General features: G+C 38.4%; 1 protein-coding gene across 2 annotated transcripts in view; it reads left to right on the plus strand.

Moving 5' to 3' along the window:
- The window catches only part of LOC144990438 (mineralocorticoid receptor-like), an 81,302-nt gene that overhangs the window by 53,241 nt on the left and 15,362 nt on the right, over window positions 1-12,699 (plus strand). For both annotated transcript variants that reach the window (XM_078943688.1, XM_078943689.1), the window contains exons 4-6: window positions 9,193-9,309; window positions 9,678-10,019; window positions 11,327-11,471. In XM_078943688.1, coding sequence (XP_078799814.1) covers window positions 9,193-9,309; window positions 9,678-10,019; window positions 11,327-11,471 — 604 coding nt within the window. The remainder of the gene's footprint in view (window positions 1-9,192; window positions 9,310-9,677; window positions 10,020-11,326; window positions 11,472-12,699) is intronic.

The following is a 12,699-nucleotide window of genomic DNA, read 5'->3' on the forward strand; positions in this document are numbered from 1 at the left end:
TAACATCTAAACAATCTTGCTTCCACTTTCGGCTTCTCCCATCAGGGGTCGCCACAGCGAACGAGTCGCATGGTAGATTTGGCAATGTTTTACGCCGGATGCCCTTCCTGACGCAACCTTCTCAAACCGGGCTTGGAACCGGCAGAGGTAGAGAAGGGAACATCTAAACAATCAGTTAGCTAAAAACTTAGAACCCTGAAAGGTACCCCTGAAATGAAAAATTGAATTTGCTTTAAGACCAATATCTAAAAATGTATACCACTTCGTGATGGATTGATATTTTTTTTTCACTCCTTGTTTCTTTTATAGCTATATTCATTGTTTGAAAATTTTAAACAGAAACAAATACATTTCGGTTTATTTCAGGTAAACAAAGCAACATATTTAGTTGGAATTGGAATTCCTAAGCTTTTGCAAAAGTAATATAAAAATAAATAAAATAAATTCTTTAAGATTGAGCTTTAACTTCATTTGTGTCTGTTAGTAAAATGGTCAAATTATGATGGAAAAATAAATTGATTTGTGTCCATAGTGTCAGTAACGACTTGCCTGTTGACATGCACTCCACAGGTTTGCAAAAGAAACATTTTCATTAAAGGACGAGTTTCACTTGCATCATCCTTGCGCACATTTTCAGAAAACTCCAAAATATTGACAAAATATTCTCCATATAATTATTTTCCCCCGAAATACGCAAAATAGGCAAAATTGTGTGTTCCACTTTGGTAGAGTGAGAAATCTGAGACAAATGTCAGTAAAGGAAAGGAAAAATCCAAAGGTACGTCTCCAGGAGCAGCACTTTATGTTATATTTAGCTTGGGGAAAATCAGCCACAGTCATAATGTGTTTTTCATGTTGTGCCTGTTGCCTGAGGCTTTTGCCTAACTCATTTAGATCAGTGTTTGAGTGCAAAACACAGTCTTAAAGCCCCATTGCAGGAAAAAGGAAGAGGGGGGAAAGAAATCACCGTTACTGCTGGCTAGCCTTCAGGTCCTCTAGGTTTTCTTATCCAGTTTGGGGAGACTGGACTCTTCTCTGGTCAAATCAGGCTTAAAATTGATGATGTATGCAATTTTTTTGTCACAAATACTAATTCACAAAATATGTGAATGAAGCTATTAAATCTAACTTTTATTTTTTGTCTATATATGTCTATGAAAATCAGCAAATGCTGGGAAAGTGAGTGCTAATGTCTTTGTGATCAGAAGCCCAAACTAACATCAGTGCCTGCTGTCATTCTCAAGAAAATGGCTCATTTGATGGTACTGTTGGGGTTTGACCTGTTAGTATATCTACATACTAGTTGAGATTTTTTTAATGGTACTTTCTCTTAAGTCCACACAGCCTCACAACTGCAACTGTGCAAACCATGAAAGAAAACCCCTGCAGGGCTTTGATGTCATCAGTGTTGCATGTGAGCCGTTGCCTTAGATGACCCCATCCCAGCTGCTGCTTAGGTGGAAAGAGAGGAAAGCAAAGCAGGAAAACAGTGCGAGACGGATTTTGCAAAGGGAAGGGACGATAGGGGACGGTGAAACGGATATGGTAAGGGAGGAGAGGAGGAAGGACAAATAAAAAGTCAAACCCAAAGAGAGGCAGAGAGGGAGGAGCCAAAAGGGGGAGGGGGGGCAAGTAACAAGTAGAGGGACGGAAAGCGATGTCAGACCTGGGCACCAGAGAGGTGTAAATTGGGACGCGAGGAGACGTTATACTCCTCCTCTCCTCTGTAATCCCTCTACTTCTCCTCCTCTTTTCTCTCAAAGTTGCAGAACTTCGACTTGGCAATGCAGATATAAAAGGAGACTGCAGAGAGAGTGGGCATCTGTACAAGGGGAATTATCCAGCCCATGCTTAATTTCTTTTGGCAAGGCCTGCCCCAGGGGACACAACTTTTCATTTGGCTGTAGCTCATTAGAAGACTAACCGGCTCATAGCTCTTTTACTATGGAGCTGTTTAGCATTTTATAGTCATCAACAAATCAGATTAAACGCTCAGATTTATTTTTAATTTTTTTGTGACGTCAGACAATTTACATCCAAATAGGGATTTTGTTTTTGTTTTTATTTATTTATTTTACTGGACCTGAGCGCAGTTATTTGAAATCCACTTTGTTTTAATTTTTCTTTTTTTTCTTTTTTTATTTAGACCATCTGCTTGGAATAACTAATTGCCAGCTGGGCCTTTTAGTGTCCAAATGTGTTCTTCTACAGTCCTACTCAAAAGGACAAATATTCACTCCCCTTAACTTTACTCCACCACCAGAAGGCACTCCCATCTGAGCACTTTATTTCCTGAAATTTTTCAAATTAATAAAAAAAAAACAACTCTAACTATGAAGGCTAACAGTTGGTAGATGAGGAAGGTTTTGTTCTAAATACTTTATTTTAATTCTTTAAGTCTGTTTGATCTGTGTCACGCTTTACCTTGTGGTGACCTCATCTTTGCGGGAAACATTTTTTTAAACTTAAGGAACTTTAACTTATCTTTACTATTTTTGTTATCTCTATGAATACTTTTGAGGTTTGAAAATAAAAAAGGTTGTGACTTTCACACTTTCACAACTTTTGATCACCAGAAGGTATGACCTTTTCTTGTTATTCTCAGGGTGGGGTCCACATGAGAATTCAAACACTTGTGTTTGCAAAGAGGCCTAGTTCACATTGAAATGTAGGTTGTAATAGAAGCTCAATCTGATTGTTTTTCAGCTTAACTGGTATTGTTACGTCTTTTCACTGTTTCACGTTACAAGTCTTCTAATGTTTTCATAGATCTGCGTTCTTTTTGTCCCACTAAGAAGTCATTGCTGTTTTCACGCTTATGATAAATGCCTGAATTTGTCTTACTTTAGATACCAAAATCTGCCAAAGTTGGAAAAAGCTAAAAGAATCATCTTCTTTTTGTCTTTTAAGCTCTAAATTGTACTTTTCATGTAAAGTTCTTATTAGCTGTCACACACCTGTGTGTGAAATCTGATAGATAGAGAGCTGCATTCAAAAGGCCATTTTCATTCAGCTGGTGCACAATTAAGGTGCATCCGAAGTCCATCGTTGTTTTGTCTTAGCTTCCCAGTTGTTAAATCATGCAGATCCCCCCAAGGGGAGTAAGAATTCCTCCTTTGTGCCCTTTCTCACGGCGTTAAACTGTTGTGGAATCAAAAGAAGAAGAACCGGTTTGACTCCTTATGGTATAAAACATTTGTAAGACAGAAAAAAGATATCTCGTTTCACAGCAATAATCACTGCTTCCAAGCTGTGCTTCAATATGGATGCGCATGGAAAGTAGCGCATAATCTGGTTTATGATAACTGATCATTTTGAAACAATCCTAAATTTGCATTACTTCTAAATAGTAAAAGCAGGTCAGCAGCAGCAAAGTGTTCAGGTGGGCAGACCTTTGTGTGGAACACAGGAACCCCAGCCTGATACCCGGTCCAGACTAACCGATGACTGTGTGCAGAATTATATTGATATTGTGGTGACCACTCTGATGCCTCTGATCAAAAACCACAGTGGTCACATCAGTGAAAAGATCAATTTCTTATGAATTAAAACAATCCTTTAATTAGGACTGTTGTGGTGCAGAGGTAAAGCGGTCAACCTCTATTGGGAAGATTGCAGACTTGGTTCCCGCTTAACCCCATAGATTGGTGCCAGTGTTAGGCAGTGGAGCAGCTATCAATGGAACTGTGATTGTAAAGCACTTTGGGGCTTCAAGGAAGGTAGAAAAGTGTTATATAAGTACCGTTACCATTTAATTATTGAGCTTTTAAGCTATGTTGAAAGCTCAATGTTAAATAGAAGGTTATTTTCAGTTTGAAATGTGTTTTTCCATTGTAAAAAAAACCTATCCTGAAGTTGTACACACACAGCATGTGACAGAAATGAATCAGAGAGCCTGGTCAATAACTGTCATAATATTTAAACGTGCAGCATTTTACTGCAGGGATTCTGTCTAAACTGTTTGTGCAGCACCTGTTCTGCTACCTGTTCTTTGATTCAGCTCAGTGACCACTATTGGAATGAAATACCACAGTGTCGCTAAAGACGCCTGATAGGTGGAACTGAACGACTGCATGAAAGGTTCCATGTACAGGGCTTGTCAATCTTGGTCCTCAAGAGCCACAACCCTGCCTGTTTTCCAGCTCTCTGTACTGCTTGATGCTGACTACCTGCAGTGCCTTGCTAAAGTATTTGGCCCCCTTCAACTTTTCAACCTTTTGCCACATTTCAAGCTGCAAACATAAAGATATAAAACTGTAATTTTTTGTGAAGAATCAACAACAAGTGGGACACAATCATGAAATGGAATTTATTGGATATTTCAAACTTGTTTAACAAATAAAAACTGAAATATTGGGTGTGCAAAATTATTCAGCCCTTTTACTTTCAGTGCAGCAAACTTTCTCCAGATGTTCAGTGAGGATCTCTGCAAATTGTTTGCAAAAACTAAATAACATTTTTTTGTCCCTCTGCCTGTTTTGACCTTCAAAATATTCAGGTTTAACTTAACAGTTAAGTTTGTATTCCAATTTTTAATGTTCTTCACTTATATGCAAATAAGAAAGAATGGCTCCAACACACAGAAAGCCTATATTATTGTAGTTGAGTGCAAATGTGATGAATGCATTAGCCCACTAATCAAAGTTTTTTGGAGCTCATTTTTTCTTGCTTCTTGATTCTGCATTCAGAAGTGTACTTTGGCAACATGATGCTATTCTAAAAAGGGGCTTCTTTCTTGAAATAAAAAAAGGTGAATTAGAAATGCTAGGTGCTTCAGTAAATCTGTGTTTCAAATTGTTGAATGTCTTTTTGTGTCTTTTTTTTAAATTATAAAGCTATTTACATGAGTCTCTCTTCTGCATTGACTCTACTAAAGACACATTTGTTGATACAAGACAGCTGCACAAAATAATTGACTCCATGTGGAGCACAGTTAAGAAGTTTAGTGCCTGTTTATTTTTCACATGTCATCAGTGGCTTGGCGTATCTCCTCTTATTAAAATGCCATTGTAGAAATTAGCTTTTTCTTTGCTGTTGTCTTTTTGAGCTCATAAGTTCATATTAAAAATGAATAATCTTTCTTTTGGCCTTGATTTGGTCTACAGTGAGACTGAGCCGTGGTTTCTATGACCAAGCTGCCACCCTTTTCATTGTTGTGAAAGAGGTTGTCTGGGGACACATCTCGTATGGTTTCCAGATTTACTGGGAGTCTTGGGCTGCATCCAATCAAATGTCTTTCAACTGAGTCTCTGAGTATCTTTCCGGTGTCTGAGTGCTACAGGTTGTGTGTCCAAAAGGCTATTGGGATAGTTGATGCTAATAAGCCATTTAGCAGAGTTAGTTAGATCCCAGCTTCGTTAAATGACAAGCAATATAAAAATTCTGTCACACAAACCGCACAAAAAAGAAACTACTGTGCCTAAAATTGGAAAAAAAAACTTCAAAACTATTAATGCATTGTAGAATCAAAGCTTTATGGTATTTGGGAAACAGATTAATTTTCTTTTTTCAAAGATGCATTCTGGAATTCAAGAAATCTATGCATTTGAAACTCTCTTGATATTTAAAATGAAACAAGATCAGGAACTTCAAAACCACCATCCAGGATCAAACACCAAAGATCCTGGAGTGGATCAGGGAAGCAGATTCCATCGCCTAACAGCTGAGTGAATGTTTTGAGGAGCAGAAACACACTGAGGAGAAGAATTAAACCAAAAGAAAATCTTTGTCATATAACACAGAGCAGCCATGGAGCAGTTGGAAAAAGGGGTTTGAGTGATGCGAAGGAAGCTGAGAGCATGGCTGTACAAGCAGAGGCTTTGAGCAACCACACCAGACAAGGCTCCATGTGCTGCAAAGATCTCAATGACTTTGTGTGGCACATAAAGTTGGTACCAAAGATATAGATATTTAAGATACTGTGTACTTCTAACTAATCTACAGAAGTCTAACGGGAGATCGATTAATTTGTGTTTAGACAATTGAAGCTAGTTTATTCAGAGATTAACCTTGTTGTTCCTAAACTTTTTGATACATTGGGGAAAACTGGAACAAATTTGCTCATGAAACAGGCCCCTTGATATTTACTGGGTGAAATGGCCTGGCACCAACTACTTTCATTTTTAAACTGGCTTGAGAAAAAAACCCAACAATTTTTATGATTGTTCCTTTCTGCAAACCTCCCAGGCACCGGTTTAATACTCAGAGGTGTACAGAGGGATGTGTTTGTGACAGAAATGGCACTGCAAAGGAAAATAAAATAACTTAAAGCTAGAACTTTAAAAAAATTAATGATTGAAAAAAGGAAGTAACAGGTTGTGAAAAGAAATAGTCATGGATGGAACCAAACAAGGCAAATGGTGTGGGTATTTTTAAAAGAACTTACAGTATGAAATTATTTCACACTCAGGCAGCACAAAACTAAGTGATATGTTTGTGTTAAGTTGAAGAGTTGAAGCTTGCAGTGTTGAAAAAGAACAGTTGAAAGTGTATATAAATATACATATATACTGTATATATATTTATTTTTTATTTACACACTCACACTTTCCAATATGCTAAAGAAATGTTTGTATTATCTTTCGCAACATTACACAAGATTGTGTTTGAAAAACAGACAAAGAAATCCCCATAGATGTGAAGCTGAAGGGGTTTGTTTAAAAAAATAAAATAATTAGATGAAAAATGTTGCAACGCATTCGATCTGACAACACAATGTGCTTTTATTAACTTTAAATGTTTAATGCAGTACACGTCTTCCTTCAGACCTTCAGTTCCTCTGATCCAGCCAACATACAGTATAATGTCCATCGTGATCTCTTTGTTCCCTGACATTGATGTGGCTGTACCTTTTGTATCTGAACCATATGATGATATTTTGAAGACACTTTTTCGAGGTTTTTAAATTTAAAGTCATTAATCCAATATGGGTAAAGAGATCATAAATGCTTTAATAAACAACATAACTTCATATAATGATATAATGTTTTGGCTTTTTTAAATTCTTGATCCAGACCACACTGTAACCCTTGTGCAATCCTAGGCACTTTAGCATTGGGAGTTGGGTCATTTAGACCCACAGGACGGTGTGCTGAACCTTTTTTCTTCAATGATTTGTGATCTTTACTGGTGTCCATGGATTACATGAAATCTTTCCACCTTTGGATACCTTTGTCATTGTAGGGAGAACACGTCAATGTAAGGGTGGGGTCATGGGATAGCACAAGGGTTAAGACAAATGTTTGTATGTCCAAGGAGAAAAGAGTTGAGGCTCTTGTGCAAAGCAGTGGCATCAAAGTGACATCAATTCTTGGGAGCATCCTCTCGTTTTATACAATCTTACGTCAGCAGTGCCAGCTTGCAGCTACAGTAAGAACATTGCACCCACTGCCAAATGCCATTCAGAGTCACAGCAGAGTTATTGTTGTGGCCAGCTACTGAATTTTTGAGGCTATTTTCAGATCACGGCCAACTTTGTTAAGCAGTTTACACACGTTAAAAGCATCAAGATGGATTTTTTTGTAAAGTGGTGGTCACTGCAATTGTTGAAAGAGTGTAACTTTTTGTGTTTCTTTATCCCTGATCTCACAATGAACCAAATTTAGGTGCAACATCTTTCGAGAATCACAGTTTAAATACGTGTTTTAGGAAAAAAGCATGCAACTAAATTCAAATAATTAAGCTTGAAACATAAAGTGGCATTAATGTGGAGCCTGCCTCTGAGTTGATAAGCAAATGTAAATATTCAGAGGTAAACATGCTGTGTGGGAGCATAGAAACAGTGCATAAATAAACAAATTCTCTCCCTCTTAGATACACGCTCTGCCACATAAATATCCACCATCACAGCAAAGTAAGACTTTGGCTATTTCATGCAATTCATTTCACTCTGTCATTTATTATAAGGAATCGTGAATATGAGCAGAACAGCTGACAGGAAAGCTTAGGAGTTTGTGGAATTGCCATTTGGCATGGCCTATCCAAGTGTGTGTGTGTGTGTGTGTGTGCAAGGGGGGGGTGGGACGGGGATGGCTGCATTGTGTTTCCTGTGTCGCAGTTTACTGCTTTTTAGAGCAAGAAAAATGGGCTTATGTAACGGTCATGTGATTTAGCCAGAAATAGTGGTGGGGCTACAGCTGCCGCCTCTCCTCCTGCAGCTCAGTTTCTTGGCTTTTGGCAGCAGCCAGGCAGACACACTGCACAGTGCACACTACTCCTGCTAGCTCAGAAAACAACTTCTGCTCAGTCCTACAGGCGAACACAAAGTCTGCACTGTGGATGCAACAATGACAATGCAATGGTGGAAAATCAACCCGCAAATAAACTTAAACATGCAATAAAGTGCCAAAAACATTATCAGTTAATAAGGTAATCTAAACTGATTTAAAAAAAAAACATTCCCATGTTTGTTAAGTTAAATACTATATTGGTATTGTAGGTTTTAAACACATAGTAAAGGGTTAAATAGAGGTAACTGGGGTCACAGTGGCCCACTGGGATGCACCACCTGGGAGGTGCTATGATTGCACTTCGTTTGTCAAATAATCTTTAGAACCAGAAACAACATTTTAATTCTTCTCTCCAATTTCACATTTGAGCAGCTTTCTCCCGATCTGTGCTTATGTGTATCTCCCTACATGCATGTGTGTGCACATACGAGGGTGAATAACTGTGTGTGTGTGAGCATGAGGCTGAGTGTGAGTGGGCCCACGGTGCTCAGAAGCTGGTGGACGTGAGAAAAAAAAAAGGATGAGAGACGTAGTCATAGAAGGAGAAGAGTGGACGAGGAGGAGGGTAGCTGTACAGTGGAGAGCTAGTGAAGCGGAAGGAAGCTCTCTGAAATGGGAGATCATTGGGTTTAGCTGAGGGCTAGGCAGGAGGCATGAGGGATTCTCCCCATGTTAGCATCACTGTCAGGAACTGTTTGAGCTGCAGCCAGTCTCCTGATTCCACCAAATCTCTAATGCTACATACTTTATGATACACTAGTACTTATACACTAAAGAAGGTGAGACCTAAATAGACAGTATTTCTACCTTCATAGTCATAATACATATTTAACTTTTAGAGATTCTAATATTTCTTGCTTTTTATCTCCTCTTTGCACTCTGCAAAATGTGTTCTGTTTTATACATCCTCTCTGCCAGTTAAGTGGACTGAATATACACATTATTTTACTGTATTTCTCTATAGGTCAGCACAACTACCTGTGTGCCGGGAGAAATGACTGTATCATTGACAAGATCAGAAGGAAAAACTGCCCAGCTTGCCGTGTACGGAAGTGTCTCCAGGCTGGGATGAACCTAGGAGGTGAAGTGTCACGACCTTGTTCTAAATTTGCCCTCGTCACATGTCTCTGTAACTGCATTTGTCCCATCAATCCTGTAATGACAGATAGATATAATAAAAGAAGTACAGCTGGAGTTACGAAAGGCCAAAGCAATTAAATCACTAGTTGTGTGTTTATAGTATGGTTAAAAAATACAGTGATGATAGATGTAAATATACTTCAATTCGGAAAGAATTAAGACCAATATGGTGTTCAGTGAAGACAGAAAATACAGTTGGAAATGAAAAAAACAATCTAATCTATATCTTGTAGGAATAGCATTAGTCTCGGTTTATGTTAAAAACTATCAATTGCATTCTTATAAAGGCTGTTGTTGTGTTTCCCACAGCCCGCAAATCCAAAAAGTTGAAGCTGAAGGGAGTCAGCGAAGACCTGCAGAGCTCTAAGGATGGCCAAACTGCCACAGGTGGCGTTGGAGGCAGTTACCTGACCTCGGAGAAGGAGCTAAATTCCAGTGCTGCCAATGCCCTAGTGCCCCACGGGCCTGGGGTGGTCACACCTTTTCTGTCGCCCTCCATCTGCAGCGTGTTGGAGCTCATTGAGCCTGAAGAGGTGTACTCTGGCTATGACAACACACTGCCCGACACAACTGACCACTTGCTGTCCAGTCTCAACCGCCTGGCTGGAAAGCAGATGGTACGCATGGTGAAGTGGGCCAAAGTACTTCCAGGTTAGTGGACATACTCTACTCAACTGTAGTGTATCTCACTTCTACTCTTGAATTCAGAGGTTTTTGATGCTGTACAATGTGTCAAAATAAACTAGAATTCTGCGTAATAGAATCAATATGATGAGTGGTAAAGCATTTAATCCATATCTTCATTCTTGATCTCTTTAAAGATTTAACTGCTTGGTTTATTAGAGTACAGTTTAATTTTTTTTTTTTTCATTTTAGGCAATGAATTTTTTTTCTAGGCTTCAACCAGATTAAGAGCTAATCCCATTTCTCCATGAATATTTAATCAAATTGAAAATTAAAAGACAGTATTTACATTCCTGCTGTTAGATACTGCAGTTGACAGTTTTGTGCACGTCTTTGTATTTTCTGCTTTATACATTTTTTGTAAATGTTTTCTAAAAATGTATAAACAAGTTTCCCTCAAAAGACAGTAGTAGAAATATTGAAAGGTGGCTCACAGGTATCTCATTGAGCCTGTTTAATTTGCTGAAATGCAAATATTTGATACCTCCATGGTGTCTGCTTGCCACATCCGGACGTATAAATAGAAGCCAGACAGAAGGGTCAAAATAAGTACCTTCGACTTTCAGATATGCCTCTGCCTGCAATTTGGGTAGTTTTGGGTTTGGGATGATAAAACTCACATTAGAGACCAGAGGAGTCCCATTACCATGTTTTTTTTTTAAAGGTTTGAGCAGCTGCATAATGACCTGTAATAAATCCAGTAGAAGGTCAACACTAAACCTATTGCATTTAATAACCTTCTAAAGACTCCTGGAAGATTTTAAATAAAAAATGTAAACTTTTTAATGCATATGAGTTATTTTTGATGTATAAACATACCCACATAAAGAATAGTCGTTAGGCTTTGATAAAACACTAGTGCCCTTTGCTTTGCATGAAGAGGATGTTCTTTCCAGAGTTTGATTGAGCGTTTGGCTTGTTTCCTGTTTGACTCTATTTTGGGAGCTTTTAAGAAAACGTGCCAATAACCGGAGGCCTAGTAAGATTTACATAAAACAAGACTGGGTGAATGCTTGTCAGTGGTTATCACGTTGGCACAAAATCTGGCACAGGCAGGCACACCTTAGCAGCACATATCCAAACAAAACAAAAGCCGGAAATTAAATAAATCTGAGAAGTTGGAATTTGTTCCAAATTATTACTGCTTGACTTGTTTAGTTTTTAAAAATGATTAAGCCCAAAACTAATAAATCAGTATATCAGCGGTACATGTTAAAGCATTGCTGTTGCCTGATCCCCCCATTATGTCTGATGTTTGTGTTTTTGTGCGTTAGGTTTCCGGGTCCTGCCCATAGAGGACCAAATCACCCTGATCCAGTACTCGTGGATGTGTTTGTCCTCCTTTTGCCTCAGCTGGCGCTCCTACAAACACACAAATGGACAGATGCTCTACTTTGCCCCTGACCTCGTCTTTAATGAGTAGGTCTACACTTCTAGATTTCCAATAACTCACTACCCTGTTGTTGATACTTAATTGGTTGAAGTGCTCTGTCCCTCTGCAGAGGGTCAAGAATCGTTGAGCTTTTTCTGAATTAATTAGAGATAAATACCTTGGATGTTATGTGTTTTTTAGCATAGTAATGGAATAATTTGTCATCTTTGCAATTTTATAACTTTACTAATGGGTTTAGAGTTTGTCCATTAAATAAGAAATGTAAGAATGCAGTGTATTTTCTAAGTGTGTCATTGTAGTACAGAAAACTGAACTGGCCAGGCTACATTGAGTTTTTGTAGTACTGATGTTGCCTTCCCCCAATGTCACAATGCACTTTAAACAAGGTCAAAATCTTAAGAGCAGAGTTCTGCTGCTTCACAGGAAAACGCAGTACGTTTGTCCTTTTTTTTTATGGTTCTATAATTGCGGCACGAAAAAAAAGATCAAAGCTATGTTGGTACATTGGCAGTTTATTTAATCTGTGTTAATTTGTATGAACAAGGGGATAAGTGGAAAGGTGCATGGAGGCCTTTTAATCTGGTCGGAGCCGCAGCTCACGGCCGATGATAAATGGAACGTTATGGAATAAAGGCCAGTGAAAAATATAAACCTCTGTATGCAGCCTGTGTAGAGGCGAAGGATCAATCAGGGCCAGGTTTAAAAGCTCCAACTAATAGCTTGGATAAGTCAATGTCAATGGGTCAGTCTGTCCCAAATAAATAAACAACTGAACCCAGCAACAGCGTGAAGCACAGCAGCAAACTTCATGCATTTATATGTCCCCGAGTTCTCATTTTGCAGTCATAATTTGCCACTTTTATGTCTAATAGTACAGGAGTTCTAATTAACAATCTCCATGTTTATATGTAACATTTTTGGGGGATTATCCGAAGCCTTTGTGAACATAAAAAATACATAAATAAACATGATATGGTAGTAGTTGAGAACATGTACTTTTTTTTTAGTACATTGTTAAAAAGACGATGGATAAACCTTTAGTTGAACAACAAAATTCTTCAAATTGGTATCCAAAGATTCGTCCTATTAGTTGACATCAACTCAACAGTCTAAACTTTATTCACATATTTAGACTGGACACATTTGGTTTGATAAATGTGAACCAGAGTTTGTTTCCCCGATAATCTGTAACAAATTCTTTGTCTGAATATACCCAAGCTGACCCTGGTCCGGGACCAGGAACCGCTCTATGAC

This window comes from Oryzias latipes, assembly GCF_053564925.1.
Source record: "Oryzias latipes strain Hd-rR chromosome 1 unlocalized genomic scaffold, Olatipes_Hd-rR_3.1 chr1_Y".
Classification (NCBI taxonomy): Eukaryota; Metazoa; Chordata; class Actinopteri; order Beloniformes; family Adrianichthyidae; genus Oryzias; species Oryzias latipes.